At 30.1% G+C, this 26,628-nt stretch overlaps 2 protein-coding genes across 10 annotated transcripts; one reads left to right on the top strand and one right to left on the bottom strand.

Annotated features, from left to right (window-relative positions):
* Window positions 1-829: 829 nt before the first annotated feature.
* Window positions 830-7,766, bottom strand: LOC113865013 (probable ion channel SYM8). Of its 6 annotated transcripts, XM_027499337.1 has the most exons (13): window positions 7,204-7,694; window positions 6,615-6,683; window positions 5,914-6,528; window positions 5,455-5,637; window positions 5,231-5,290; window positions 4,935-5,138; window positions 4,098-4,346; window positions 3,771-3,875; window positions 2,372-2,566; window positions 1,934-2,026; window positions 1,782-1,825; window positions 1,559-1,691; window positions 953-1,447 (listed from the first exon to the last, which is right to left on the bottom strand). In XM_027499337.1, the coding sequence occupies exons 1-13, from the start codon at window positions 7,582-7,584 to the stop codon at window positions 1,229-1,231; spliced, it is 2,550 nt and encodes an 849-aa protein (XP_027355138.1). In that variant the 5' UTR covers window positions 7,585-7,694; the 3' UTR covers window positions 953-1,228. The 6 variants fall into 6 exon arrangements, 4 of the variants coding, with proteins under 4 accessions (XP_027355131.1, XP_027355138.1, XP_027355124.1 ...); XM_027499330.1 differs by having other exon boundaries at window positions 830-1,447; window positions 1,559-1,825; window positions 3,771-3,869; window positions 7,204-7,766; XR_003504955.1 differs by having other exon boundaries at window positions 920-1,447; window positions 1,559-1,825; window positions 1,934-2,010; window positions 3,771-3,869; window positions 7,204-7,695.
* A 6,917-nt stretch (window positions 7,767-14,683) lies between these two features.
* Window positions 14,684-26,628, top strand: LOC113865031 (YTH domain-containing protein ECT4). Of its 4 annotated transcripts, XM_027499393.1 has the most exons (10): window positions 14,684-14,806; window positions 14,987-15,037; window positions 15,734-15,789; window positions 21,425-21,607; window positions 22,875-22,953; window positions 23,656-23,876; window positions 24,182-24,703; window positions 25,118-25,330; window positions 25,828-26,001; window positions 26,213-26,612. In XM_027499393.1, the coding sequence occupies exons 6-10, from the start codon at window positions 23,772-23,774 to the stop codon at window positions 26,333-26,335; spliced, it is 1,137 nt and encodes a 378-aa protein (XP_027355194.1). In that variant the 5' UTR covers window positions 14,684-14,806; window positions 14,987-15,037; window positions 15,734-15,789; window positions 21,425-21,607; window positions 22,875-22,953; window positions 23,656-23,771; the 3' UTR covers window positions 26,336-26,612. The 4 variants fall into 4 exon arrangements, with proteins under 4 accessions (XP_027355194.1, XP_027355170.1, XP_027355186.1 ...); XM_027499369.1 differs by lacking the exon at window positions 21,425-21,607 and having other exon boundaries at window positions 14,758-14,854; window positions 14,949-15,037; window positions 26,213-26,346; XM_027499385.1 differs by having other exon boundaries at window positions 14,768-14,806; window positions 14,987-15,789; window positions 26,213-26,628.

Below are 26,628 nucleotides of genomic sequence, written 5' to 3'. Positions count from 1 at the left end.
TTTTAAATATTTATAAAAACACTGAGAACATTATTTTATTATTTTCGCTGTTTTATTTTTAAAAACATAAAATAAAGCATAAGTAATGTAGCCATCCATCACCTACAAATTTCCAGATCCATGCCATAAATGAGAGTTACCGACGAGTAGCTGCTGCTTTCAATTTCACTTTCCCATGCAAATGTGTTTGGTTAGCTAAACTAATATAATTAAAATAAAAAATGAAAATTGAATTGAGAAATTAAATAATTAGATGGATCAGATTTCTTTTTTGGATTTAAATTTAAAATTCAATCAAATTCAAATTGAACGAATATGTTATACATATATACTCTAAAATATTAGTTATTTTTAAAAAATTTAATTATTCATAGCTAGACATTTTTTATTATTATACTTCAGATCAGAATTAGTTCTCTTTATCAAATTTGGACATATATTAAGATTGACAATCAACTTAGAACTAATAAGTATCCCGTGTATTGTGCGGGAAGTTAGTGAAAATATTACAAGTTAAATAAATATAATGCTTTTAAAAATTATATTAATGATCAGAAAAACAAATTATATATATTGAAATTTTTAATTTAAAAATCTTATAATTGATATAATTATAGTTTATGGTGATTTATAAATATTTTGTTATATTTAATATTGATTGAAGAAATTTAAGTATCAATTACAGAAATTAGGAAAATTAAATCTCATTCAAATGAACATTTAATTAACAGAAGTTAATATTGATTTGATTTAATTATCGGACACATAGTTTTAAGAAAAGAAAACAAGACAATTTTATGGGAATTAAGAATGAAAACTCAAATTTACAGTATAAAAGTTAACTATATTCAAATTTTTAATTTGTGTATCGATGTGTTGATAGATTTCTCTCCCATTATACGTAAACCTCTTCCAATTACAGCAAAATCTTTCTCATAGAACAATGAGTTGTACAAATGTTAGGGTTACCCCACACCACTTGAACTCTTCCCCAGTCACCTAACGTGTGTCGATATATGGAAGATTATTTTACAAGTTGCAGTAACGTTATAAATATAATATTGCCATATTGGACATTAACAAAGAGATTAACCAATATCTTGAAGAATCTTTGAAAGGGAAAACCTCTGTTACTTGAATTTGTAGGAGTATCGAAAATGTGATTTAGTTAGTACCTTGGGGAAACGGAGGGCCATGGTAGGGGTCCAGTGTATCCAAATCATGATTGTCAATCGCCTTTGGCTATAACAACAAAAACATCACCAAGGGACCATTTTCTTGGCACAGATTTTTCTGAAGGGTTGATAATAGCACGTTCTTGGTTAGCAAGGCGATAGCCAATAACAATTTCCTTTCTTGCACGACCCCTTATCATTATATCATAAAAACACACTTCTTCCTGGTCAAATAAATAGAACTCTGCTGGTTTAATACACATCTCGTTTCCCTGCCATATCAACAAACAATATATGTAATTTTTATTTTGTAATATAACTGAAAAATCAAATTTTGAAATTCAACTGGGATCATAGCAAGAATAAGTTCAAATGAGAGATACCTCCTCTGCAAATAATTCCTCGAGAACACGGTTGATTTGCTTGTCTTCAGCCACCATTGCTAGTGCCATGCTAACCAGCTCGTTGGATAACACATAATCACTGATTCTAGACACAGACACTAGATTTCTAGTCCTAGAATCCAAAATTTCACTAATTATAATTGATTTATCAGAAGCTTGCTGCATTTCACGTATCCAAGAGTTGTGAGAGAACCCAGATAACCTCAGAGAAGTTGACTTTGTGTCTTTGTATGGTAGACGTCTTGACTACAAAGGGGTCATTAGAAATTCAGTTCACAAAACAATGCTACGGTAGTCAGTGATATGAACATCATAACTTTAGTCTGAAATACAACAGTAGTGGATACTGGATACCTGTATATCACGAATCAGCAGAAGAGTGGCTAGAGATCTTGAGTCAGAATGAGCAACAGAGTCCTCCACTGACTCATCTGCAAGAATAAGGATCTGTCCTCTTAGAGTTAGTATACAGTTGAAGACAAAATATTGTTTACTTTGCTCAACTGTCTTTAATCTACACATATTATATGAAACTTAAATCCTACTTCAACTCTTATTTTGCTTATATTAATATTTGACAGGATGGTTATTTTATCCCATCCACCAGCCACATGGAAATCAATCTAACTAGATCACCTTTTCTTTTTTTTGAAAGGAAGCTGGATGTGGGTAAGAATGCAGATGCCATAAAAGCATAAATATGTTATCTAGAGGATTCCTTCCTTGAGGCACCCCAATTCATTTAAATCATGATATGGTATAAATATGAAGAGAAAAAGATTCAAAACTTACAGAATCAAAAGTCTCCAATGGAAGACTCTCTAGGTGCCGCCTAATTACAGCATTGCCCTCCCTGTGGACTAGCTTTATGTTCTCTAACTCAGAAACATCAAGTCCACCATCAACAAGCTTCTTCTCCCTTTCCTTTTCAGGAACCTCATTGAACATCCAAAGTTCTGAACCGGAAGCCAAGAGTGCTTCTAAAACCTATGAAACAACAATGATTAAGGAAATCTTACAAAATTATGAAATTAGAATCAAATTACATATATTTTAGGAGATTTATCTATTAGATTAAAGTTATGCGACTGTTTACCATTGCCACAGCCATCCACCACGGAGGGGAAGAGCATAATTCAAGGCATCAGTCAAGTCTATTGAGTAAGTACATTTTCTTACCGAGTACTATCTTCATGGGTATTATCATAAAAGCATTATCATAAAAGCATTATTTTGATGTATACATTCTATTTTTCAATTCAACATGTTAAACCACAATTATTTAGACCAGTAGAGATGATTGGATGTTGTTCTTCATAGATAAATAAACAATAAATTTGAAACTTTGGTATTCTGCCTCGTTTACATATCTTTTTACTGTAAGATATCTAATTTAACATGCATTAGGTGCAATAACCTAGATAAAGAATGTCAACTGCATACTAGGTCTTTCTTGATTACTGTTTTTTAAAATAGTATTTAGTTTTCAAAAACTAAAAAACACCAAAAAACTGGTTTGTCTATATTTTGTAAATGTGTTCTGAAAACTTATTCTCCATAATCTATTATTAGAGTAGAAAATTAAGAACGCATTTTATTTGTTTTTTTTTAACTTGTATTCATGGATTCTCTACTCTTATTTCAAACCACCATAACACCTGTACGGGCTGCCTCAAGCTTTCAAACCTTAATTCTTAAAACAAAATTCAAAAATCAAGTTTTTGATATTTTTATTCTATGAAACAATTTTCAGCAGAGAGAGAGAGAGAGATAGAATCAAACAGCCTAGATTCCAGAAATTGACTCCATAAACCTATTAACACAACTATGACAAAAATGTCATTGGGCAGGATTCCTAAGGATAAAGTCACCAGCTTGCATGGGCTTGAAACCCATGGAAGCACATTGTACCCAAGGCAAGGCTGCCACCTGAGTGGAAAATACTCAAAATAGTACCACTTCCAAGGGTTGTGGGCACACCTGATGGTCTTACTCTTAGCAACAAAAAGGAAAAAAAAAAAAAAGAAACTCCGACTGTCCTTGCTAAGAGTATAGAAAACAATTGAAGAGAATTAGTCCTTTCTAAACTACTAAACGTCAATATGATAGTGCATGATAGCAACGCCACTTGTTAAAAAATATTACGATATTTAAGGCTGTAATATAGAATGTAAACAATTTAGAGAATTACCATGATCATATCATCAATATCACGGCGCCAGCCACAAAATAATATCTTCTCTGGATATTTAGGAGGATCACGTATCTTTGGGCAAAGGCCCTTCCTTACCTGTATCAAGTATACAACAGCATTAAAAACAACATGCAATATATACTGCTGGAGTCTGACAGCAGAAATTTATTACGAGTGACCCACTATCATTGATTTAATAAATCCAAGACAATGTGCAATGCATACTACACATTCTAAGCACCAAATTAGCATATTTTTCAATGGAGCAATCAATCATACTAAATGGACCCAGTTCAACGAGGGGAGTTAGAACAGAAAGATAACCTCTGGAAGAGGTCCTGGAGCATAAGTGTCATCATCCTCAGCTATGACGAGGACTTCATCCCCATCTCTGAGAACATAACTGTCGTCTGGATTGATGATAATCTTCCCCCCATCTGCAGCAACCTTAACTCCACAAGGTATTGCATCAGGAAATGAAATTAATACGTCTTTGAAAAAGAGACCATCCAGTTCCGGCCATCTTTTGATGTAAAACTCAGCGTTCTCAAATCCCAAAATATCCTCCCATATCTGGCCAAGAGAAGGAAATTAACAAATAATGAGTGATACCATGGTCAGGTACATGGAAACCAAATGCAACAGAGAAGTGATGAAGTCCTCAACATTTGAGCCGCTAGAAGGACAGATAAATGGTAATCAGTTCTGTACCTATGCATCAGGCTATATATTACTAATTCATACAGAAATTCATTCGGTAAAAGTTGAGGCATTCTGTATGTGACTTAGTAAGCACACTGTAGCTATTGTAAACATATATGAAGAAAATAGGTGAGTGACCCGTCACAAGGAGGTGAAGGAGGGCTGGGGCCTACCATTAGGAACCTGCATTAGAAAATGGAAGAAAAAAAAGAAAGATTGCATTGTTGATTGCAAAAGAATAAGAACAAAGGAGAGAGATTTCTCTTCCAAGAGTTCCCCTTTTACAAAGGATTTCTCCTTTCACAAAGAGAAAATGCTCAATTTACTTATGTTCTCCTTTCTATGTCACTAACTCCCTCTAACTAATAATTTAACTATCATAAGTCTTAACCAACTTTCCCTTTCCCAAAGTCCCAATTTCAGTAATGCTTACTAAAGGGATCAAGTTGTTTGAATTACCTGGGCAAGGCCAGGCTGCAGAGCACACTGAATCATCAAACGTCCAATTACATCATGTGCGACAACTGTTTCAATGAGTTCTCCGCCAACAAGTTTCACTAGAGGTTCGTTGTCAAGGTCACTCATCTCTACAACAACATGACCCCTTAAGCCTTCCCTTACACCTGTAAGGCTGAGAACAACTCTCAAAGCACGTGCATCACTCTGGAGACAAATTTGAGAAAAACATTGACTAAGAAGTTCCTCAGGAAGAGTTAGTCACCAACAACAAAGGGGTAATGAGTTTGGTAAATGACCTGATCTGCATTTTCATCTGAAGCTAATACAATGATTGCACGTGCCTTAGAAACTGAAACCTGAGAACAAATAAAAATTAAATATGAGAACGTCGAAAATAATTAGGAAGAAAAAAGGTAGAGGCAAACAACTCAAAACCTATTCACCACATTATATGGTTCACAGAGATTATATTAAAAGGTACCTTTACCCTGAAAATAGAACAAAGGCATCATCCTAATACCTTTTTGAGGTCAGCCAGTATAAGAGGACTGCCACTTCTACAAATTACAGACGTCCCCATGAAATCAAATTCTAGCTTTCCTATATCCATTTCCATTTCCTCCTTTTCTTTTTCTGCAAGCACCACAATAACACCACCACCAACACTCTTATTTGCTATTGCTAGCTGCTTCAAAAGTGAACCCTGCAATCAAACAGCACTTATCAACCTCTATTTTCCTTATTATGAAGAAAAATGACTAATGCATTCAGATACACAGAACTCTGACAGAGAAAAAGTTTCATCATGCATGTCTATATATGAAAGGAAGCCAAATTCCGCTAGATGATCCATATCAAGCTGAAAAAAAAAAAAGAACTATCAGATAAAACATATTCCCTAACATGACACTCAACATCACATTCCTATTCAAGTATCAAAAACCCAAAACAGTTCATGGAAAACCATTGAGGAGATTACCAATTTGTCACTCCACCCAAGAATGAGTATGTGGTTTTTTTCAATCACTTCACTCTTCCCTTTTCTGAGTGAATCTACCTTCTCTGATATAGCATCTGAAACAAGCCCAAGCATCATAGCAAATATCAGCATACCACCTGAACTAATTGAGACAGAAACAATCCTCTGCCCAGTTCCTTCTGTTTCAGCATGATTTCCCGAGTCAGCTACATAAGTCCAAGAATGCCAAAGTGCTTCAGCAAAGCTACCACCAGTCACCGCATACAATGCTAAACCACCAAATCCTATAAGAAATAGAGTTGCAAAGAGAAGGGCAAGCAGCTTTGCATAAGGATATATGGAGAAAAACACATCTACCATATAAGCAATTCTCTTCTTTAATGGTACATCCTCCTTGTTATTGTTTGTTCTCCTCAAGAAATTAATTATTTGAGGAAGGTAGTCAAGATATTTGTACAACACAAAAGGCAAAATTAGTGTGACCACCACAATATACAAAGCAACTGATCTACTGTCAGCATTCAGGATATCGGAAAATGAGCCCTCTTTTTCAAAATATGCCCTTCCATTGCTGGGACAAAAATCAATTTCACAGCACAGGTGAAGTTTCTCATCCTGCAAGCAAAGAAACTGATATAGAATCTATCCAACATAAACAGAAAGTCAATTATCAGATTAAATATCTTGAATCGCAAGCTTACCTCCAGTTTTGCAAGCCTATATTGTAGAAAAGCGGAATGAGGTACAAAAATAATACAAGTGATAATTAGCTGCAAGGAAAGGTTCAAATGATTCAGAATGAAGCAGTCACAAAAACAATCTCGTAGAAGATGCAACAAAAGAATAGTAAAAGCTCTACAACTTCATCTGTCATACATGCCATAATAGTTAAACTCATGGCAGAAGATATTATGTAAAAAGAGTTATTGAATAAGCTTTTAATTAAGTTGTATATCTAAACCCATCCTTTATCCAAAATGGCTACGTGGGAAAACCTTTTCACCTTTCAACTGATAAATGCATAGTGATTGTTATCAGATGTTCAGAGTCTTTTAAGCACCAGTTGTTCACTTCTATAGAAGAATAACCAGGGTTCTACAGGGGATCTTACTTGTCTATGACATGGCAAAACAGTAAGCAAACGTAGTCTAGAAAGAAACCCCAATAGGAAATATGTCCTTCACAATTGTTAATACCTTTTTTAGAATATAGAATAACCAGATTTCCTGAGGGAATATAATGGCAAAAGTAAATGAAAAAGTGAAACTTTGAGATAACAAACTAACTAACCAGATACAAGATCGGAGAGCGCTTATGGTGTTGTGGTCTGGGGAGGAGGGAAGGGGGTAGCAAAGAGAGAGTGGAAGAAGGAGGAGGAGGTGGTGGTGGTGGTGGTGGTGGAACAAGCGTGGGCTTGGGAAGGTTAAGGTTGTGGGTGTTGGAAGGTTTGACGGATGGTCTTCTTTTGCGGGTGGTGGTGCCAAGGAAAGAAGGGTAGTTCCATTGTTCATCTGAGTCAGAGAAATGATGGGCATTGGTTGGAGGTGAAGCAGAGGCGTTGTCAACGGATACTCTGAGATTGAAGGGTTTTGAATTAGGAAGTGTTTTGGTCCTCTTCAACGGTGGCTTCCTCAGACTCAGATTCGAAGATTCGTCATTGCCCTTTTGCATTCTTAGTTAGTTAGAACTTGAGAGTTCACAGACGCGGTTGAGCTGAGACAGAAAGATAAGTTATTTATTGGTATTCGTTTTGTGGGGCTGTGATGCTGACTACTCCGAGTGATGGATCATTAACTCATGGGTGGGGTGAAGGTGGCCTCTCTCTCTCTCTCTCTCTCTCTCTCTCCTTCTTCAGTTAGAGAGAGAAAGCGCAGACACTGTTTCTAACTTTTTTTCTCATGTTGACGTGGATACCAATCAACCCTTCTTCATATGTCAGGTTTTTTCAGTTTAAACCTTTTCATCCTCTTTATTCTCCATTATTGCGTGAAGATGATTATATGAACTTCAATCAATCCTCGTTACATCAATGTCAGTCTCAAATTTTCCCAATATATGTTTACTTATTTTCTTTTTTATTCCTTACCTACGTTTTTTCATCTAACAAGGGTTCAAATATTTCATATACTAACATTTTTACGATTTTTTTTTTAAGAAAAATGTTTACCAACATATCAATTTTGTTTCAATGATGTATCGTTTGAAAGTAATATATATTATTTTTTTAAAAATACCAACATCGATCTTCGAATTTAATTTTAAAAAATTCAAATAATAAATTGATTATAAAAATATGACATAAAAAATACAAAAATATAATCAATTAATAAAATCAGCCTATATTTATATTTAAAATTCATATTCTTCTTTTCATATTTAAAATCATACTAAATTGATTAAACATCTTAATTACTCTTGTCATTTTTTAATTTGTTCACTTAGGATTGAAAAATAAATTCAGTATTCTTCGTTAATATCAAGGTTATTATTATTAACTTCTTTATATAACCTCCATTATTAATACTTCTCTCATTAATGACAAAAGTGTAAGTATTTAAGAATCAGAACTTAATTAGAGATAATAATTAATATTGTCTTACATTTTTTAAATAGATAAATAAGATCACTTTTTTAATTATATGTCTAAAGACACGTAGTAAATTAATAAATAATGATTTTTAATTAATATTATCAATAAATTAAAATTTATAATAATTTATAAATTTTAATAAAAACTTACTATATATAATTTATTATTATGTATTATTTAAATATGCATTAAAAATTATAAATAAAATATTTAAATTCTCTTTTTATTCTTATAATTCTTTTTAAGATAGTTACAAATTTATTAGAAAGGCAAGTAAAAAATATGACAAAAGTCATACAAATATTTTAAAAGTAGACAAATAAAAACAAATAAAGGGGTCTTTTTTTGTATGTCTGTCGGCAATTTTTTGTGAGACAATCTTCTTTCAATGGAGATCTTAATTACTGTTAAATCAAATTCGACAAGTTATATAAAAATTAAATTTTGGATAAATTATATTAATCTAATATTTACTCAACTTAATTTTTAATAGTTTGTTCATCAACATTTCCTTAGATTTAAGTTTAAGTGATTTGAAAAATACTATATACGGTATCATTTTGGTCATATTTAATAAATTTAAAAATAGTAATTGAATTAAGTAAAGTTAATAGAACTTAAAAATTTGTTTAATTTAACTTAAACTTCTAAAAATTCTAGTACCCATGAAAGTTTAGGTGCGTAATTGATAAAATGTTAAATTATAGAATGGTAAAATATAAATAGACTCCCTCTTAAGCAAAAATAAAAATAAAAACACCTTTTATAGTTATTTTTACTCAAAAATATTGCTTTGGCTAGCTTTTGTTTGCGAGGACAAAAAATTAATCATGTGTTTGGATTTACGTTGCCAAAAGTCAAATGCGCGTAATTTTTACACTGTTTTTGAATAGCTTCTGGCCAATAAATGTATGTTTGGAAGAATTTACGCTGAACCAAACATACTAAATAGACTCCATAAATAGAATTAATTTTGCATATGTTATGTAGATCAGTGGATTTTTTTAAAAAATATTTTATTAAATTAGTCTTTGAAATTAAGATTGAAATTAAATATTATAAAAATATGTTTTTCATTAGAAATATAATATTTATTATAATTTTATATTTTAAGATAAAAATAATTTATTTTTAGTAAAAGATTATCATGTTTAATTCTTGGGTCTTAAGAGATTAGGTTAATATTTTTCTTTTAAAAAATTATTTTTAAAATTTGATTTATATTTTATAGACTTTTTAAAGTGTAAAAGATATTTTATTTATTTACAATTATAAATTATTTTTAGTTTTAAACAATATTTATACATTTTAATTTTTTAAAAATTATTCAAAAGAACTTTTTAAAATAATTAGAGATCTATTTTTCTATTTTAATTTTTTAAATGTGGTTTTTGTTAAAAATAAAAATATTTTTATTTAAAAAAAGGTGAAAAAATGGGTTTTATGTCATGCAACAAAGTATATAAGTGGAAGATGAACATCTTTATATTTGTGTTTAATTAATTATTTTGTATCTTAAATATTTTTAAGTTAAAGTTGAAAATATGAGTCATAGAATTAAGGTGGATGTCAATCTTCATTTTTAACTTATTAAGTTTGATTTGGAGTTAGGTCTAGTGCAAGCTTTACGCATGATTTAGAAGGTTAGTGTGTCAAAAAAAGTAATGGTATTTATTTGGTATCTATTGCTTAATGCAGTCCTAGTGTAGAAGAATTAGCTCAAACATGGATTGACGATTCCCTCTGAAGTTTGTGAGTTGTGTGATACTGAAGATAATGACATATTACATTTTTTTCTTGCATTGTGGTGTCTCTATGAAACTGTGGTACATGATATTTAAATAGTTTAGTGTCAGTTGATAGTTACCTAAAAATTTGCACGAGATGTTATTAAGCATGTATAGAATCCAACATAAAAAAAAAGATGGAAGGAAATTGTAATGGTATGATTTGTGGTAGTATAAAAAATTTAGCTTTAGTAAAATAATATTTTTTTTAATAGCAATGTGTTAAATATTAATAAAATGTTTGATTCTATTAAGTATGTTCTTGGAAGTGGCCTGCAGTAGGACTTTTAAAAAGATCAATTATATATATTAATTGAATTAATGATTCATTAATATATATTGTTAATTCTCTTTAAAGTTGTAACTAGTTAAACTACCCCTTATATTCTAAATTTATCTTGAATAAAATATTAATATTTAAAAAAAAACTTATTAAGTTTAGTTTTTTATTATGAAAATGTTGGCTTCGTATACAATTTTTTTAATTTCACTATCTATAATTTTCACTTGTTACGGGATTTATCTTTATTTTCTATAAGTGATCAGTATGTTGTTTTTAATTTATTAAAACAATTTTTTTTTATAGTCCAACACCGAAATAAATGACAATATAAGTCTAAGTACCAAAATCATAGTTTAAAGGCTAATTTTTTATTTAAGCCTGAATTATTCATAAAAATTTGAGTTATTTATTGATTTAAATCATTTATATGATAAGCTGTTTAAATTATACATGTAACTTTGACCGATGCATGTTACAATATTAAAAATGTTGTAAAGAAGGAGATAAAAAAAAGTAAAAAAGTTAAATTTTATAAAAACATAAAACGTAAAGTAGTTAGTTTAAATTTATTAAAAAAATACTGTGCTTTAGAAATTTAATCATCATAATTCATGTAACCATAGATTTGCATAAACATATTTTAGAATTAGTACATATTCAAAATTAAGTAATTATTATTTTTTATTATAAATTTAATTTTTTAAATTAATGTAAGTTATTGTAACATCGTGTATTGTAGTTTATATTTTATTGATAGTAAATTTTAGTTAGTAATATTTATTTAAGTGGTAAACAATTAAAAAAATTAAAAGTAAAATATCTTTTTTTAATAAAATAATCAAATTAAATAAAAATTTAGTAGTCTTTTATATAATAATTCATTTAACATATATGTCTTAACTTGTAAATCATATGAATAATAAATACAGTATTATTTTAAAATCTTGATACATGATTAAAGGACCGTTAAAATTTTGGTAAGCAACTTTGTATTATTTAAGCAATGTTTCATATTTAAGTTATTGTGTATACAAAAAATCTCTAGTAATAGATTTACCTACTATATCCAAGTATGCGAGTAGGATTAGATCCAAATTAAATCAGATGAGAAGTTAAAAAAAAAAAAAAAGACACGTTAAAATATAGCAAAAAAAAAAAAGACACGTTAATTTTATTTTTTTTTGTGTGAAAATTAACATATTTAAAATGGTAGATAACTAGTAACTATTTTCGTTTTATTTATAGTAATTATAGCACGTTATCATAGATTAATTGTTATCTATAATTATTGTTCGTTAATTAGTTTTATTATCATGTTAATATATTTTAGAATCAATTTGTATACAAATTCTAACGTAGTTTGATGGCAATTGAAAATTATTGTTCATACAAAGCATGTGTTAAAATTAGCGGTGGACAGAGATTCATGTTTCAAAATTCAGAATCCATGCAAAGTGACAATAAATTTAAAGAATTATTAATATTAAAATTTATAACTACTCATATTAAAAAATATTTTTAAAAAAATTAATGAAAATTAACTAACTATATATATGTATATAATTAACTATCCTATATCATTAATATAATATAAAAATTATATTAAGTACCTGGTAAATTAAAATACCTGATTATATATCATATAAAATATAAATGCTAATTTTATTTAGTACATGATAAATTAAAATACTAAAATAATAATTTAATTTATTAATTTATGTAAATATTTATCAATTATTATATTTTAAATATATTTTTATATAGATCTATATTGATATATTTATATGAAATTACTAAAAATTATAATTTAATTATATATATATTATTGAAATAACTTTATGATTAATTAATATTTTTTATAATTTATAAGAATGACTTAAAAAAAGTAATGAGAATCGATTAAATTTAATTATTGCACTATTTGATGCTCATAGAATATTTTAAAAAAAATTGTAAATTGTATTTAAACAAAATGAATTAAAAAAATTGGCTGTATATAAAAATGTTATATTTTTGGTTATAGTAAAAATAAAAATAAATTATTGGTTATAAATTATATTTATTAAACAATTTTTTAAATCTATTGTGTATAAAAGTGAAAAAGATAAAAATAAAATGGTAAAAACAGAAATAACGCATTAATTACCTCAATTTTTTATCTTAAAAATTATGAATTAATTTAATACTTACTTAATAAAACGTGAATTAAAAAGCTACATATATTAGAAGAAAAAATATCATGTGTAACAATTAACACAAGTATTTATAAAATTATTATTTTATATATTATTAATTACAATATCTAAAACAATTAGATCTAAATATGTTTTTTACCTTGATAACTTATAATAATCTATTTATTTTAATTATTTTATTTTCTTTTTAGCAGAAAAGTATTTTCAATAAAATTAACAAATTTTTTTCTAACAATCTTAGTTTTAATTGAAAATAAAACTGTAAATATAGGACATTTTAAATATACATAAAAAATAATTAATTAATACTAATGTGATATTAATGGATGAAATGTATTAACTTTTATATATTTTTTAATAAATTGTATTTATTTTGTCATTTATATGTTTATATATACTAACTCACTTTTAAATGATTTTTATTTTTCTGAATTAATATAATTTTTTTATTACATACATACTTTTTTAGAAAAAAAAATATTTATAGGTTCAAATTTTACTTAAAAAAAACAAGAAAAACTATACACTCTTATAAAAAATTCATATCAAAGAATAAAAACATCTTTGCTTTAAATTTTGTTTTATGTTTTAAAATATATTTTTATATTTAAAATATAATTTTTTCTAATATATTTCAAATAAAGTAATTTTAAAAATTATAAACAAATCTGTACAATATACAAACAAATTTACTAGTAATTATATTTATGCATTGCATAAGTTTTTTTTTTATATTTCTTATTAAATTATTTTATAAATATTTAATTTTGACATATAATGGATAAAATTAAATTTTGACTACACTACAACATAAATATAATATTAAAAATATATTAACTACATGATAAATTACATATTTAATTATATATCACATATAATTAAATTGATAAATTTAAATAATTATTTATATTAAATTTGTTGCTTATATGCATAAAAATTATCTAAAATAATAATAATAAAAATTAATTAAAACTAAAAAAATAAAAATTGATTAAAACTATATATGTATATATGTAGAAATAATTACACTATAATATTAATATAAAATAAAAAATATATTAATTTTACAATATATTAAAATGATTAATTATGTATTATATATAAATTTATACTTAAAATAATAATTTAATTTTTAAATTTAAATTTTAAATTTAATTTTTTAATTTATATAAATATTTATCAATTATTATATTTTAAATATAAATTCTTAATATATTTTTACAATTATGTATTTTTTAATTTTTTTAAAATTATTTTTAAAAAATGATATATGGAAGTTTATATTAATTATTTTAAATTTAAATATATATTTATATTTTTAATTTTTTAATAAAATTATTTTCAATAAAAAAATATATGTAAGAAAATTACCTTATAGCATTAATATAAAATTAAAATATATTACTTACATGATAAATTAAATTATTTAATATTATATTATATATAAATTATTTAATAAATTAATAATTTTAGTTTTTTATTTTTTTATTTATAATTTTTATATTTTAACAAAATAAATTTCAACAAATAATCTATCTATATTGATATATTCATGTAAAATTAAGTAAAAATTATAAATATTTAATATGTTTATCAACATAATTTTATAAATAAATTGAAATTATAATTATTTATATTTTATAAAATTCATAAAATAAATAAAAAATTAATAAGAATTGATTGGGTTATTGGACATAATATGTGAAGTAGAAAGAAAATATTGTGTGTGATAAAATATTTCATAATTGTTTTCAATGCGATTATATTTAATATAATAAAATTTATTATTATTTAATGAATAATAATTATGAGTTTTTAAATATATATTTTATATTTAAATTTTAATATATTTAAACAAAATAATTTAATAAAAAATTAACAAATCCATAGAATGTACGGAAAAGGAACGAGTGATAAGGATACCAGCGAAATACAAATACGGTAGAGCCGAGAAGGCCAAGTAAAGTGTAACAAACCCTGTTGGCTCGTCTCTCAATTCTCTGCTATTCAATAGTTGCCGTAGCCGCTTTTTTTCTAGGTTTGCTTCTTCTCTCCGCCAACACATTCCATTCTGCAACACTTTTCAGTAATCCCTTCGCCTCTCAAATAACACATATCACCATACAAATCCATCACTTTTTCATTCATACCAAGTGTGTGTCTGCGTTTTATTTTTGCAGATAAGATAATATATCCGTGCCGTGTTTCTCTTTTTCAGGCTGAGCCTGCTTTTAAACACTCATGAGCCGTCACAAGGAGTTTCAGAAGAGTATCCTTTATTTTGTTAATTCACCTATGCACTTTTTTTTTTATTGCTCCAAAATCATTATTCTGCCATTATCTGTATCACACTTTTTCAAAATGCTTCAATGCCCATATTTTGGAACATTATGTTTAACTTGCATTTATATTACACACCATGACTTCCAACTTGAATTCCTTACAGTCAGGGAATTGTGTTTCATTGCAAAACGACAGTGAATGGTGTCAAGCTGTCGTATAATTCATCACTTCTTTTTTTGATGAACAACCATAGACTCTAAACTCTCAATATTGATGATAAAATGAAAGAGATAATAGTCACATCACATAGTCAAAACCCTGTTCATACCATAAAAAGTGTTAATTCCAAAATAAATAAATAGCCGCCTATAATTAAGGAGAAGCTCCTAAATTACAACAGATAAAAATAACTATTTATCTCTACAAATAACATAAATAATGACCCCTATTCATTGTGCATCGTTTTTGTTTTTCCCCCTCTTTTTAGGAGTTAAAGTAGACAGGTGATACTTTCGTACATCTGAAATGGTTGCTTGATCGTAACAATGTGAAACAAGTCCTAGGACGTGATTTGTTTGACGTTAGGTCTCATTGAGTCAGGGTGATTTTGTTTGGTTTCTCTCTTATTAGTCAGGTTTCAGATAATTGTTTTATTTATGGTATACTTAACCATGTGATATAGGTCAGTCTGTGCCAACAGGAACTACAGATCATAGTCAGCAGCAGAATGACGAAGATGTATGTCCACTTTCATAATTCTCTCTGTGAATGTGTGTCTCTTTCTGTTATTCTTTATAAGATTTATATCTGCCTCCTTCATCTCCTTAGTAAACAAGAAGTGTGAATCTTTGCTATTCAAATGTGATAGTGTTGTTCAGTCTGCAATACACATTATTTAGGCGTGATAGCTCTTCTTCTGTTTGCAAGTATAAGATTGCTCACTGTAGAGTGGGACTAATGGGTAAAATTTGTTCTTGTATTTTTATTATTACGTGTTGATGTTAATATTGTAATACTGGCTGTGTAAATCTATGTAAATTATACCTATTTATTGCAGTATTATTTTATTACCATAAATAGACATTAGGAGCCAATTCTAATTCGTGTAAATCTGCTGTAAATTGATGTAATATCTCCTGTAACTCCTCCCTTGTAAAGTTTCTGAATTATTTCACGCATGTCCTACTCGACCTGAAAAGAGGCAAGGGACTGCATATCATGCCTCGGTTGGTGCCTCAGGTTCTATTACTACACCGGTTACTTCATCCACTCCTGCACCACTCACTTTCACACCTTCAAACCCAAACATACTCACTCTTGAAATGGTACAACATATGATACTCTCTTTTTTTGTTTTGGCTTTTGGAGCCTCTAATCATATGCCAAATACAATTGTCCCTCTGTCCAATGTGTGAAAATGTGATGAAAACTAGAAAACTCATCCTGTTGATGGCAATTCTGTGCCTATAAGTATTATTGGTGAGATTTCTCCGTCCATGACTAATGTTTTTGTGTCTCCTGGCATACGTACAAATCTAATTTGTGTTGGGCAATTAGTAGATCATGATTGTAATGTGAAATTTTCTTCTTTTGATTGTATTGTGCAAGATCCAGTGTCTGGAAAAATAATTGTGAAGAGGCATAAAGTGAGGTGACTCTTTCTTGTACAACTTTCTCCTTATCCAATTTGCCCTCAATTTCTTTACTTTCCCTAGTTTGTACTAATGTTAAAATTGGAAATCAAGAGTGGCATAAGCCCCTAGGCCACACAAATTCTCAAGTGCTCAGTACTTAGTTAAAAACTGGTTGATTAGGCAATGCAAATTCTCACTTTCTTGGTGTTTCCTTTGATTGTATCACATGCAAACTTGACAAAAGTAAAGTTCGGCCTTTTCCTACCACTACATCCCATGCAACTAAATGTTTTGATGTGATCCATAATAATGCTTGGAGTATTGCACCTATTATTTCTCATACATATTACAAAGTATTTTGTTGTTTTTATAGATGACTATAGTCACTTTACATTCATGGGTTTTCTTTGGTCCAAGTCAAAAGTTTTTTCTATTTTTAAATGTTCTTTAGCTCTCATTGAGATCTGATTTAAGTGGAGAATATATGTCTAGAAAATGAATTTTAGCCTTCCTATAGAATAAAGAGATAATCTTTCGGTGCTCTTGTCCTTCAACACTACAACAAAATGGTGACGTTGAGAGAAAGAATTGTCACCTTCTTGATGTGGTAAGAACTCTTCTTGAGTTCTTTTGTTCTTCCTCATTTTTTGTGCGAAGCTCTTTTTATTACTATTCATTTGATAAACCATCATATTCTATTTTACACATTTCTCCATTTTATAAGTTGTATGAATACACTCCTAGTCTTCATACATTTGGTTGTGTTTGTTTTGTACACCTTATTCACGAGTCTGATAAATTTGTTGCTTAAATCTATTAAATATGCTTTTCTAGGTTACTCTAATTTACAAAAATATTATATTTGTTATGATTCACATGCTTATGGCACGAGAGTCTATAGGAATGTTATTTTGTTTTTGGATCAATATATTTTTTTTCAATTATATGTTGAACCACAATCTCCTTCATTTTTGTTTATGCCTCACTTCTCCAATAATTCAACCATGGTGAAATGTTTCAAACCTAGAGTCATGTATGAAAGACGCTGTAACATGTTAGGTTTTCTTCAAGATTATGACCTAACACAAGATCCTATTCTACCTCTTGTTTGTCGATGCACTTGACCATCTCGACCTCCAAATTGCTATGATTTTTTCTCACTTGTATGATGTATCCTTCTTAGCTACTTTGACATTTATTTTTGTTCCTTCTAGTCATAAACAAGCAATAGAATAAGAATGTTGGAAACATGCAGTCCAAGTAGAGCTTGAGGCACTTCGGGAGAATCACACTTAGGACATTATTTCTTTTCCATCTAATACGACACTCATTAGAAGTAAATGGGTTTTCTCTGTCAAGCTACATTCTTATGGTTCTTTGGATCGTTATAAAACTTATCTTGTGGCTCTTGGTAATAAGCAAGAACATGATATTGATTATAAGAATATATTTGTTCTTGTGGCCAAATTAACTATAGTCAATCAAAACTATCCTTGTGATTGCTACTTCTCAATCTTGGCTACTTTATCAAATGTGTGTGAAAAATGTCTTCTTCCACGGTGATCTCAAAGATGAAATCTATGTGAAATTCCTTTTGGTTTGCCTAGCTCTTTTTCTCAGGATGTTTGTAGATTAAGATGGTCTTTATATGGATTTAAACAAACGCCTCAAGCTTGGTTTGAGAAGTTTTGTAGTATGCTTTTTAACTTCTCTTATTCACTAAGTCAATATAATTATTCTTTTTTCTTTCATAAGTCTTTTACATGGATACTTCTCATCCTAATTTATATGGATGATATTGTCATTACTAGCTTGGATAGTGGCTTGATATCTAAGTTTCAAGAAAACCTTAATTCCACTTTTCACATGAAGGATTTGAATCATCTCACATATTTTATGGAGGTTAGAAGCACATCATCAGCCCAATGACATCTTTGTGAGTCAACATAAGTACATCCAAGATCTTATAACTTTAGCAATTCTAAACGGTGATACTTCAGAGGATAATCTTATGGAAGTAAATGTCAAACATAGCAAAATTGAAGGAGATTTGTACCACCCTGACCCTACTCTTTATTGTTGTTTGGTTGGAAGCCTTGCATACCTAACAATGACTCACTTTGACATCTTGTACATTGTTCATCAAGTTAGCCAATTTATGTCCACTCTTCAGTAACTTCATTTTGCTACTGTTTGTCATATTATTTGCTACCTTCTAAAGTCACTTATGCGTGGGTTATTTTTTCCGTCTAGTACACCTTTACACCTCATGGTTTACAAATGATGTTTTTTGAGCTGGTTGTTCTAATAGTTGCAGGTCTACTAAAGGTTAATGTATGTTCTTAGGTGATGCTTTGATTTTTTGGATAAGATTGTGTATCTAAATCATCTACTGAGGATAAATACCATACAATGTCATTTGCTTGTTCTGTAATTGTTTGGCTACAAACCTCTTTTAGAGGAACTTGACTTTTCACAATCTGATTCTACCCCTTTGTATGTTGATAAATGATAATACAAGTGCCATTGTATCAGAGAGGTCTCATCCAATCAAACTATCTTTGCTCCTTACATCTCCAATGGTCACCAAGTAGCTAATATTTTCACCAAAACAATGACGAGACAGTGACATCAGTTTTTTGTTGGCAAACTGTTGCTAGTTGACTTACTAGCATCAATTTGAGGGAGGTTATTAATATTATAATATAGGCTTTGTAAATCTATGTAAATTATTTTATTACCATATATAGACATTAGGAGCTAATTTTAATTTGTGTAAATTTATTTGTAAATTGATGTAACATCTTGTGTAACTCCTCCATTGCAAAGACAAGCAAGTTTTTCTAGAAACACTCTCTTGATATCTTTTGATATGTGTAGAGTTGAGAATAATGTAAATAAAGTAACTATGTACATAAGGTAACTATGTAGATAATGTAATTATAGATAATGTGATTTTGGATCACAAAATATCATGTATTATTATGTAATCATTAAGCGTTATTATAGGAAGATAATTCTGTTGTGTATTCTAAGACATGAATTCATTCCATGTCTTATTTTTTTCTCTCAACACCGTATCTAGAGTTTGACAAGAAGGTATTCCTAATCCGTGCATTCCTGGTGGACCCACTGCCAATTGTTGTAACTTATTTTTTTCCAGAAACAAGTTCATGATTTTTGGTCAGTTTTTTGTTGTTTTTCTCCTTGTCAAGTATTGTTCCTTCCGGTGGCAACCGTTTTCTAATGACCTTTCTGCTCTTTGACCATTTGATTGGTTTGTTGTCATTTGGGCCACCTAACGGCACTGGTCCCACCTTCATCATAGCTTTCATGTGCGTACATATGCCTCCTCAAGCAGGCATGGTCTCTTTATTCTTCCATCACTGCTGCAATGTGTGGCAGTGCATTCAATCGTTGTTGACATTGACAAGATCATTGGGATGGACTCTTCTCGGATCTATGGTTTGTTAGCTCTTTTGTTGTTATTTTTCTTCTTGTTTAGTGTTCTTGATGCTGTTCACGTTTTTTATTTCTCCTCTACACTACCCATGGCTGCTACTAACCTTCTCAAGGATGAACCAACCATCTTTACCAACCTTGTCATTGCTCCTCTCTCCATTGAGCAATTAAATGGTAGAAATTATATTGCTTGGTTTCAAATATTCATTTTTGCCTTGTTAGGCAATATTACGAGGATCATTTGTTATGGATGCTAAAACTACTGCTAAGGCTAATCACCCTTATTGGAAGAAGATTGACACCTGACTTTGTTGCATTATTAAGACTACTCTTCATCCTCCTGTGTTATTTTCTACGCTCATGAGTCATGTGAAGCTACATGAACTCAGACTAGGTCTCTTTACACTAATACCACTCAATGGCTTTATGAGATATGTCACGACTTTATGACTGTTCTTGTTTCGCGCTCTTGGAGATTTTGTGGCTACCTATCTGTGTCAAATCTCTAGTCTTCTTTATGATTTTAATGAACATTTACTTGTTAACAAAACTAGACACTATCAAGGTCGTTCCTTCTCCTCTTGTGGACTCATCTACTTTGGTGTCTCATTAGGGTGGTCGTATTTACTCTCACAGACTTGAAAAATCTTACCCTAAGTGTAACCATTGTGATAAGTTTGATCATACCACTGATTGTCCCATCATGGTGATGTACTTGCTCTTGCAAACCTGAAAAATCTTGCCGTAAGTGTGACCACTGTAGTTTGAACATACCATTGATTGTTGCTATGCCCTTCATGTTCACTCCCTTTGCGGCCAATGTTGTCCACTCTTCTTCACAAGTTCCTTCTGATTTTGCTGAACTACTACCTACTCCTTAGGCATTGTTTGTCTCACATAGTAATTTTCTAAAGTGGTGTGAAATTCATTGGTCTTCTAATTCCACCATGTTAGTTGCGCAAACTAATAATTCCTTTGCTAACATCTCCCACTCCTTCCCAATCCTAGGGCTTTTAATTTTGGGATCATTGATCACATTCTGGTAATAAATCTCTTTTCTTTACTCTTTTTTTTTTATTCTTTACCCCCTTGTCACTATGACTAATGGTTCTCAAACACAACCTAGAGATATTGGCACTATATCCATTCTTCCATTTGTTTTCATTGATGATGTCTTTTATGTTCCTAGGTGAGTCTTCCATCAATCTACTCTTTGTTCATCATCTTGTTTTCTTAATTGCGTTGTTTCGTTTATCAAAGATTCTATTACCTTGCAGGACCAGAGTTTGGGGAGGATGATTTGCTTTGGATGTGAGTTCCAAGATATGTACCGGCTTACAATTCTCTCAGACTAGTTCAACGGTGGACACTCCGTTAATGATTTATGCTCAACTGGGCCATCCCAATCTTGACAACTTGCAGCTACTAGTGCTAAGTCTCTAAATTGTCTTCTTTAAATCGTAAGTTATGTCAATTAGGTAAACATGTTTGTAGTTATTTTCCTAGTCGTGTTAAAAATTAGGCTTTGTCGGCCTTTTTTTATTCATTAAGATGTGTGGAGTCCTAGTTATGTAGTTTTTAGTTTAGGATAAAAATACTTTGTTACCTTTATTGTTGATTTTTTTAAATGTACTTAGTTTTATTTAGTTTTATTTAATGAAAGACCATTTTGATTTGTATTTTTATCTTTCAATCTTTTTATAATAAAATGAAAACTCAATTTGGTATTTCTATTTATATTTTACAAAGAGGTAATGTCAAAGAATATTTGTCTACTTCCTTGTATAGTTTCATGGCCTCATATGGGATCGAGAAAAATATAGAAGACTTGTTGAGAAATTAATTTATCTCACTCTTGATATCTCCTTTGCTCTAAGTGTAGTGAGTTAATTTATCAATTCTCTTTGTAAGGAACATTAAGATGCAATTATTCGAATCATGAAATATGTTAAAGGAGCTCTAGGTAAAGGCCTTATAAAGATAAGGGACACAGTCGAATTGTGAGATACTTAGATGTAGATTGGGCATACTCTCCTGTAGCTAGAAGATCAACTATTAGGTACTGTATTTTTATTAGTGACAACTGAATCTTGTGAAAAAGTAAAAACAAAGTGTGGTTATGTAATCAAGTGTAGAGACGTAATATCAAGTCATGGCTTTTGCCAACTTGTGAGTTCATATGGCTCAAACAGCTACTGAAATCATTGAAGTTTGGAGATGACACATGGATGAACAGGCTGCCTTACATATTGCCTCAAACCCAGTTTTTCTTAAGAGGACCAAACTTATTGAGATAAATTGTCACTTCATTAGTTCATCAGAGAAAAGATCTTAACGGAAATAATGTTACTTGATTTGTCAACTCTAATGATCAATTGACAGATATCTTTTCTAAATTCTTAAGGGGGCCTCATATTAGTTCTGTATATAACAAACTTGGTGCATATGATTTATATGTTCTAACTTGAGGAGGAGTGTTGAGAATAATGTGAATAAGATAACTATGTAAATAAGATAACTATATAGATAATGAAAGCATAGATAGTGTGATTTTAGATAACATAATATTATGTAATCATTGAGTATTATTATAAATAGATAGCTCTGTTGTGTATTTCAACATGCAAATTCATCTTATGTCTTCTCATTTTTTCTCCCTCATCATTACTTTTATTTGTGTCATGATGTCATCATATTCACTCGAATCTTTTTATAATATTTCTGCAGGTTTCTATAAAAGATTGTATCTCTTCTGACTTGACATCATCAGCAACCTCTTCTGGAGATGTTGCTACTGGCTTCACAGGTGAGGCAGATCAAGAGTCAGTTGAAGAGATTGTATTCATCATACACCTAATTGTTATTCTTCCTCATGAAAGATGATTAAATAGTTCTTGGTCCACGTAAAATGTTGATAATCATATTGATGTATTTTTCATTTAAGTTTCTCTAAAATTATAACTAGGCTCAATACTCCTGAAACTTAACTGCATTTATGATCACATCTGAAAATAAATTTCACTTCCCCAAGGCTTATTAAAGTATTATCTTGAATTTTTTAACAGTTGATTTTAACCAATACAAAAGCATATGAATTTGATTATTTGCCCCCTTGAACTAAATTGGAGATATTTGCATATTTGGTTCAAACTTATTATTTTGAAAAATCAGTGAAGTTATAATATGTGGCAGTTACACAAAATCTGAAACTTAGATGGAGGCATTATTATGCTTGACATAAGCAAAGGGTTTCTTGCCAAGAGTGTAATACTGTAATGATTTATAATTGACACATTCAAACCTTTGAGTATCTTGGATAGCAGATATTTATGATATAGCTTTCAAGCTTTGAGCATTGTGTCATGCTATCGAAGGTTTGCCTTTTTTTTTATTTTATTTTCTTCCTGGCTATATAACCTTAGTTTATCTGGGACTATTGTGGGTCTTGATGGGCATTGCATTGGTCAGAAATCTTACCTTTCTAAGATTGGCTATTTTCAACAACCAGGTGTGCATGAATCTGAAGCTCTATCCTATCATTCATCAGTCTCAACTTCTGCTGGTATCCAAAACAAATCTGTGAAGGGTTCTGTACCTAAATATTATCCAAAATCTCATGGTTTAATGAAGCCAAATAGCTTAAAGTCTACATATAGAGATGGCAGTTTAACCAGCACATTATCCAAGAATATGGCTGATGTGAGAAAAGATATGAAAATTCTAAACAAGGTAATCAATTTGAAGATTATTATGTTTCAGAATTTTTATGACATCAGTAGGTATCACTGCTTTGTGTTTATTTATTCATTTTGAGGGATGGGAGAGTTGTTGCATTGATGATGAATATTTAGAAAGGTATTTTTGTCCGTTTCATTAATATCTAGTATCTGTGGTTTACTTTTATTTAATATACTTATCCAAATAAGAAATGGGTAAAAAAATTCCATAAACTTGATTTTGTTTTAAGTATTTTATATTTTCACTATCTGCTTTAGAACTATGATGTTTTGATCATGTGACTTTTTTATTTTCAGGCTCCTCATTTGCCTTCTAATTTTACAGTAGCCACTCCTTCAAGGACGTATCACCAAGCGGGAAAATTTTCATCAATAGCCAACCCAAGAAGTCATGTTTTGCCCCCTACTAACTTCAGGCCAAATACCTCTACTAACTACAGACCAGATGGGAGAGTATCTAGTGTAAATGATACTACTACAAACTTCCGGAGGGGAGAATCTGAAATGTCAATGGAAATGACTCGAGGTCCTCGGGGTCATTACAACAATTTCCTTCTACCATCGTCAGCTGTTAAGGATGAGTTTGCCAACACAATATGTAGAGATCAATATAACCTTTCAGATTTTCAAACTGAATATGAAATGGCAAAATTTTATGTGATTAAATCTTTCAATGAAGATGACATTCATAAAGGTGTTAAATATAATGTCTGGACAAGTACTCCAATTGGAAATAAGAAGCTGAATGCAGCATTCCTTGATGCAGAAGCTAAATTGAGAAAGACAGGTGTGAAGTGTCCAGTCTTCCTCTTCTTCTCGGTGAGTTCAAATAGTTGTTTGCAAATTGCAACTTTATCTGTCTGTCTCTCTCTCTTAAGAAGTAGTGTTACATGAAAGAAAAGCCTATTTTTATATTGAATTTTTAGATATTGACATATTGTTATATTTTCTCCTCTTTCTTGAGGTTAAATTATCTTCAAAAGCTCAGTAGATGAAGATGAACATTGATTCATGTTTTCCTTTTATATTTATATCCAATTATAGCCAAAAATAAAATGTTTTCTTGAATTGCCTGATTAAAATGCCAAAAACATTTGTTCTATTTCAAATTATGATAGAGATATCTTTGATTTAGGCTTATTTGTCATTCAGACTATCAGCTGGATATATTTTGTAGAATAAGCTATTGTCTGAATATTCATATACCCTGGATGCATTTTGTTGTCATATCAGGTTAACGCTAGCAGACAGTTTGTTGGAGTAGCTGAGATGTTTGGGCCAGTGGACTTCGAAAAAGACATGAAATTTTGGAAATTGGACAAGTACAACGGGTTCTTCCCAATTAAGTGGCATATAATAAAAGATGTTCCCAACACCCAGTTTGTGCATATCATCCTTCCAAGCAATGAGAACAAGCCTGTAACTTTCACTAGGGACACACAAGAGGTAATTCTTACTTTGACAACATTAACGTGCACCTATGCCTGCTTTTATAGAGACCGAAGAAAATAGTTGTTGCATGACCATGTGAAAAGATTGTGCCGAATTGGAGATGGCCCAAATTATATAAGTTGGGTCTAGTTGATATTTACCGACTGACAAAGAAAGTTGAAAGTGGTATGTATAAATAGTTTGAGTAAATGACATAGCTCATATCCTATGGAGTCAATGTTTTGTGTCTTTTGAGTGAGAAAATTTCGTACTTTTGGAGAAAGTTATGTATTTATTTTGGATGAAGTGTGATCTTTTAGTTTTTTGTTTCTTTTATTAATTCCTACTTTTCTTGATAGGCAATTACAAGGTTACTCAAAGATGCCTACCGCTAGGATATATATCTATATAAAATGATGGCCTTTACGTTGGTTATATGAATAGTATTATAGTTATTGACCTGAAGTTTTGTGAGACATGATTTATCAATTAAATACTAATCTGGCTTGCAGATTGGACTGAAGGAAGGCCTGGAGATGCTGAATATTTTTAAAAGTTATTCGGCAAAGACATCTCTATTGGATGATTTTGACTTCTATGAGAAGCGAGAGAAGTTGTTTCGTTCCCAAAGGAGTACTAAGCATCCAAGCCCAGAACCGGAAGCATATCGCAATAACCATTACCAAGTAAGTTCCATTTCCATTTTCTATAATGCTTCTTACTTATTTCTGCAATTGAAAATAGAAGATATGTGATTTGCCGTTAGTACACACAACTGAAATATTGTGAGGCTGTTAAATTAAAGCCACCCTATACCTCTGTAAAAACATTTTCCCTTTTTTGTTTTCGTTTATTGGCTTTTGCTTTTGTGATCGTTTGTCTTTTAATTTTCTGCAGAACACTGTCAAAGCAAGAGAGAATAAAATAGAGATGCAATCAAGTGGTACCGAGCAAGTTACTCTCGTCAGGCTTACAAAGAATCTCTCTCTCAATTCCCCTGGAAAACAGGGCTTAAGATAGCCAGATTGCTATATGGCGCGAAGAGAGGAAGAGAGCTAGATATTTACTTCTGCACTCATTTTAGAGTTGAAGACTTGCAGTTTGGTTTGTTTAGAGCTTCTCACACTCGGTTCTTTTCTAATTATTAGTATATGATTTGTGTGCTATGTCAACAACATGATAATGACACATTTTAAGGCCGTCCAAATTTTTATAAATTACTTTGAAATGACGAGGTATTTGATAGAATGGCTCGATGTCTCCTATGTTTATGCACAATTCATTGGCTTTGGGCTGTGTCTATCAATTTGTTT

This window comes from Abrus precatorius, unplaced genomic scaffold (assembly GCF_003935025.1).
Source record: "Abrus precatorius isolate BTA unplaced genomic scaffold, Abrus_2018 Scaffold10, whole genome shotgun sequence".
In the NCBI taxonomy this organism is placed as follows: Eukaryota; Viridiplantae; Streptophyta; class Magnoliopsida; order Fabales; family Fabaceae; genus Abrus; species Abrus precatorius.
Note: the sequence above shows the minus strand (reverse complement) of the source record. Positions and strands in the feature narration are given on the sequence as shown.

What these genes read in the sequence shown, in the direction of transcription:
- LOC113865013 (XM_027499323.1), bottom strand. Translation starts at nt 7,584, where the DNA reads ATGCAAAAGGGCAATGACGAATCTTCGAATCTGAGTCTGAGGAAGCCA. An exon ending in GCTCTCCGATCTTGTATCTG is followed by an intron (nt 6,684 to 7,203) that starts GTTAGTTAGTTT and finishes CTTTCCTTGCAG; the next exon opens with CTAATTATCACTTGTATTAT. An exon ending in TACTGGCTGACCTCAAAAAG is followed by an intron (nt 5,291 to 5,454) that starts GTATTAGGATGA and finishes ATTTGTTCTCAG; the next exon opens with GTTTCAGTTTCTAAGGCACG.
- LOC113865031 (XM_027499369.1), top strand. Translation starts at nt 15,010, where the DNA reads ATGAGCCGTCACAAGGAGTTTCAGAAGA. An exon ending in TGTTGCTACTGGCTTCACAG is followed by an intron (nt 22,954 to 23,655) that starts GTGAGGCAGATC and finishes TTCAACAACCAG; the next exon opens with GTGTGCATGAATCTGAAGCT. An exon ending in ATCGCAATAACCATTACCAA is followed by an intron (nt 26,002 to 26,212) that starts GTAAGTTCCATT and finishes AATTTTCTGCAG; the next exon opens with AACACTGTCAAAGCAAGAGA.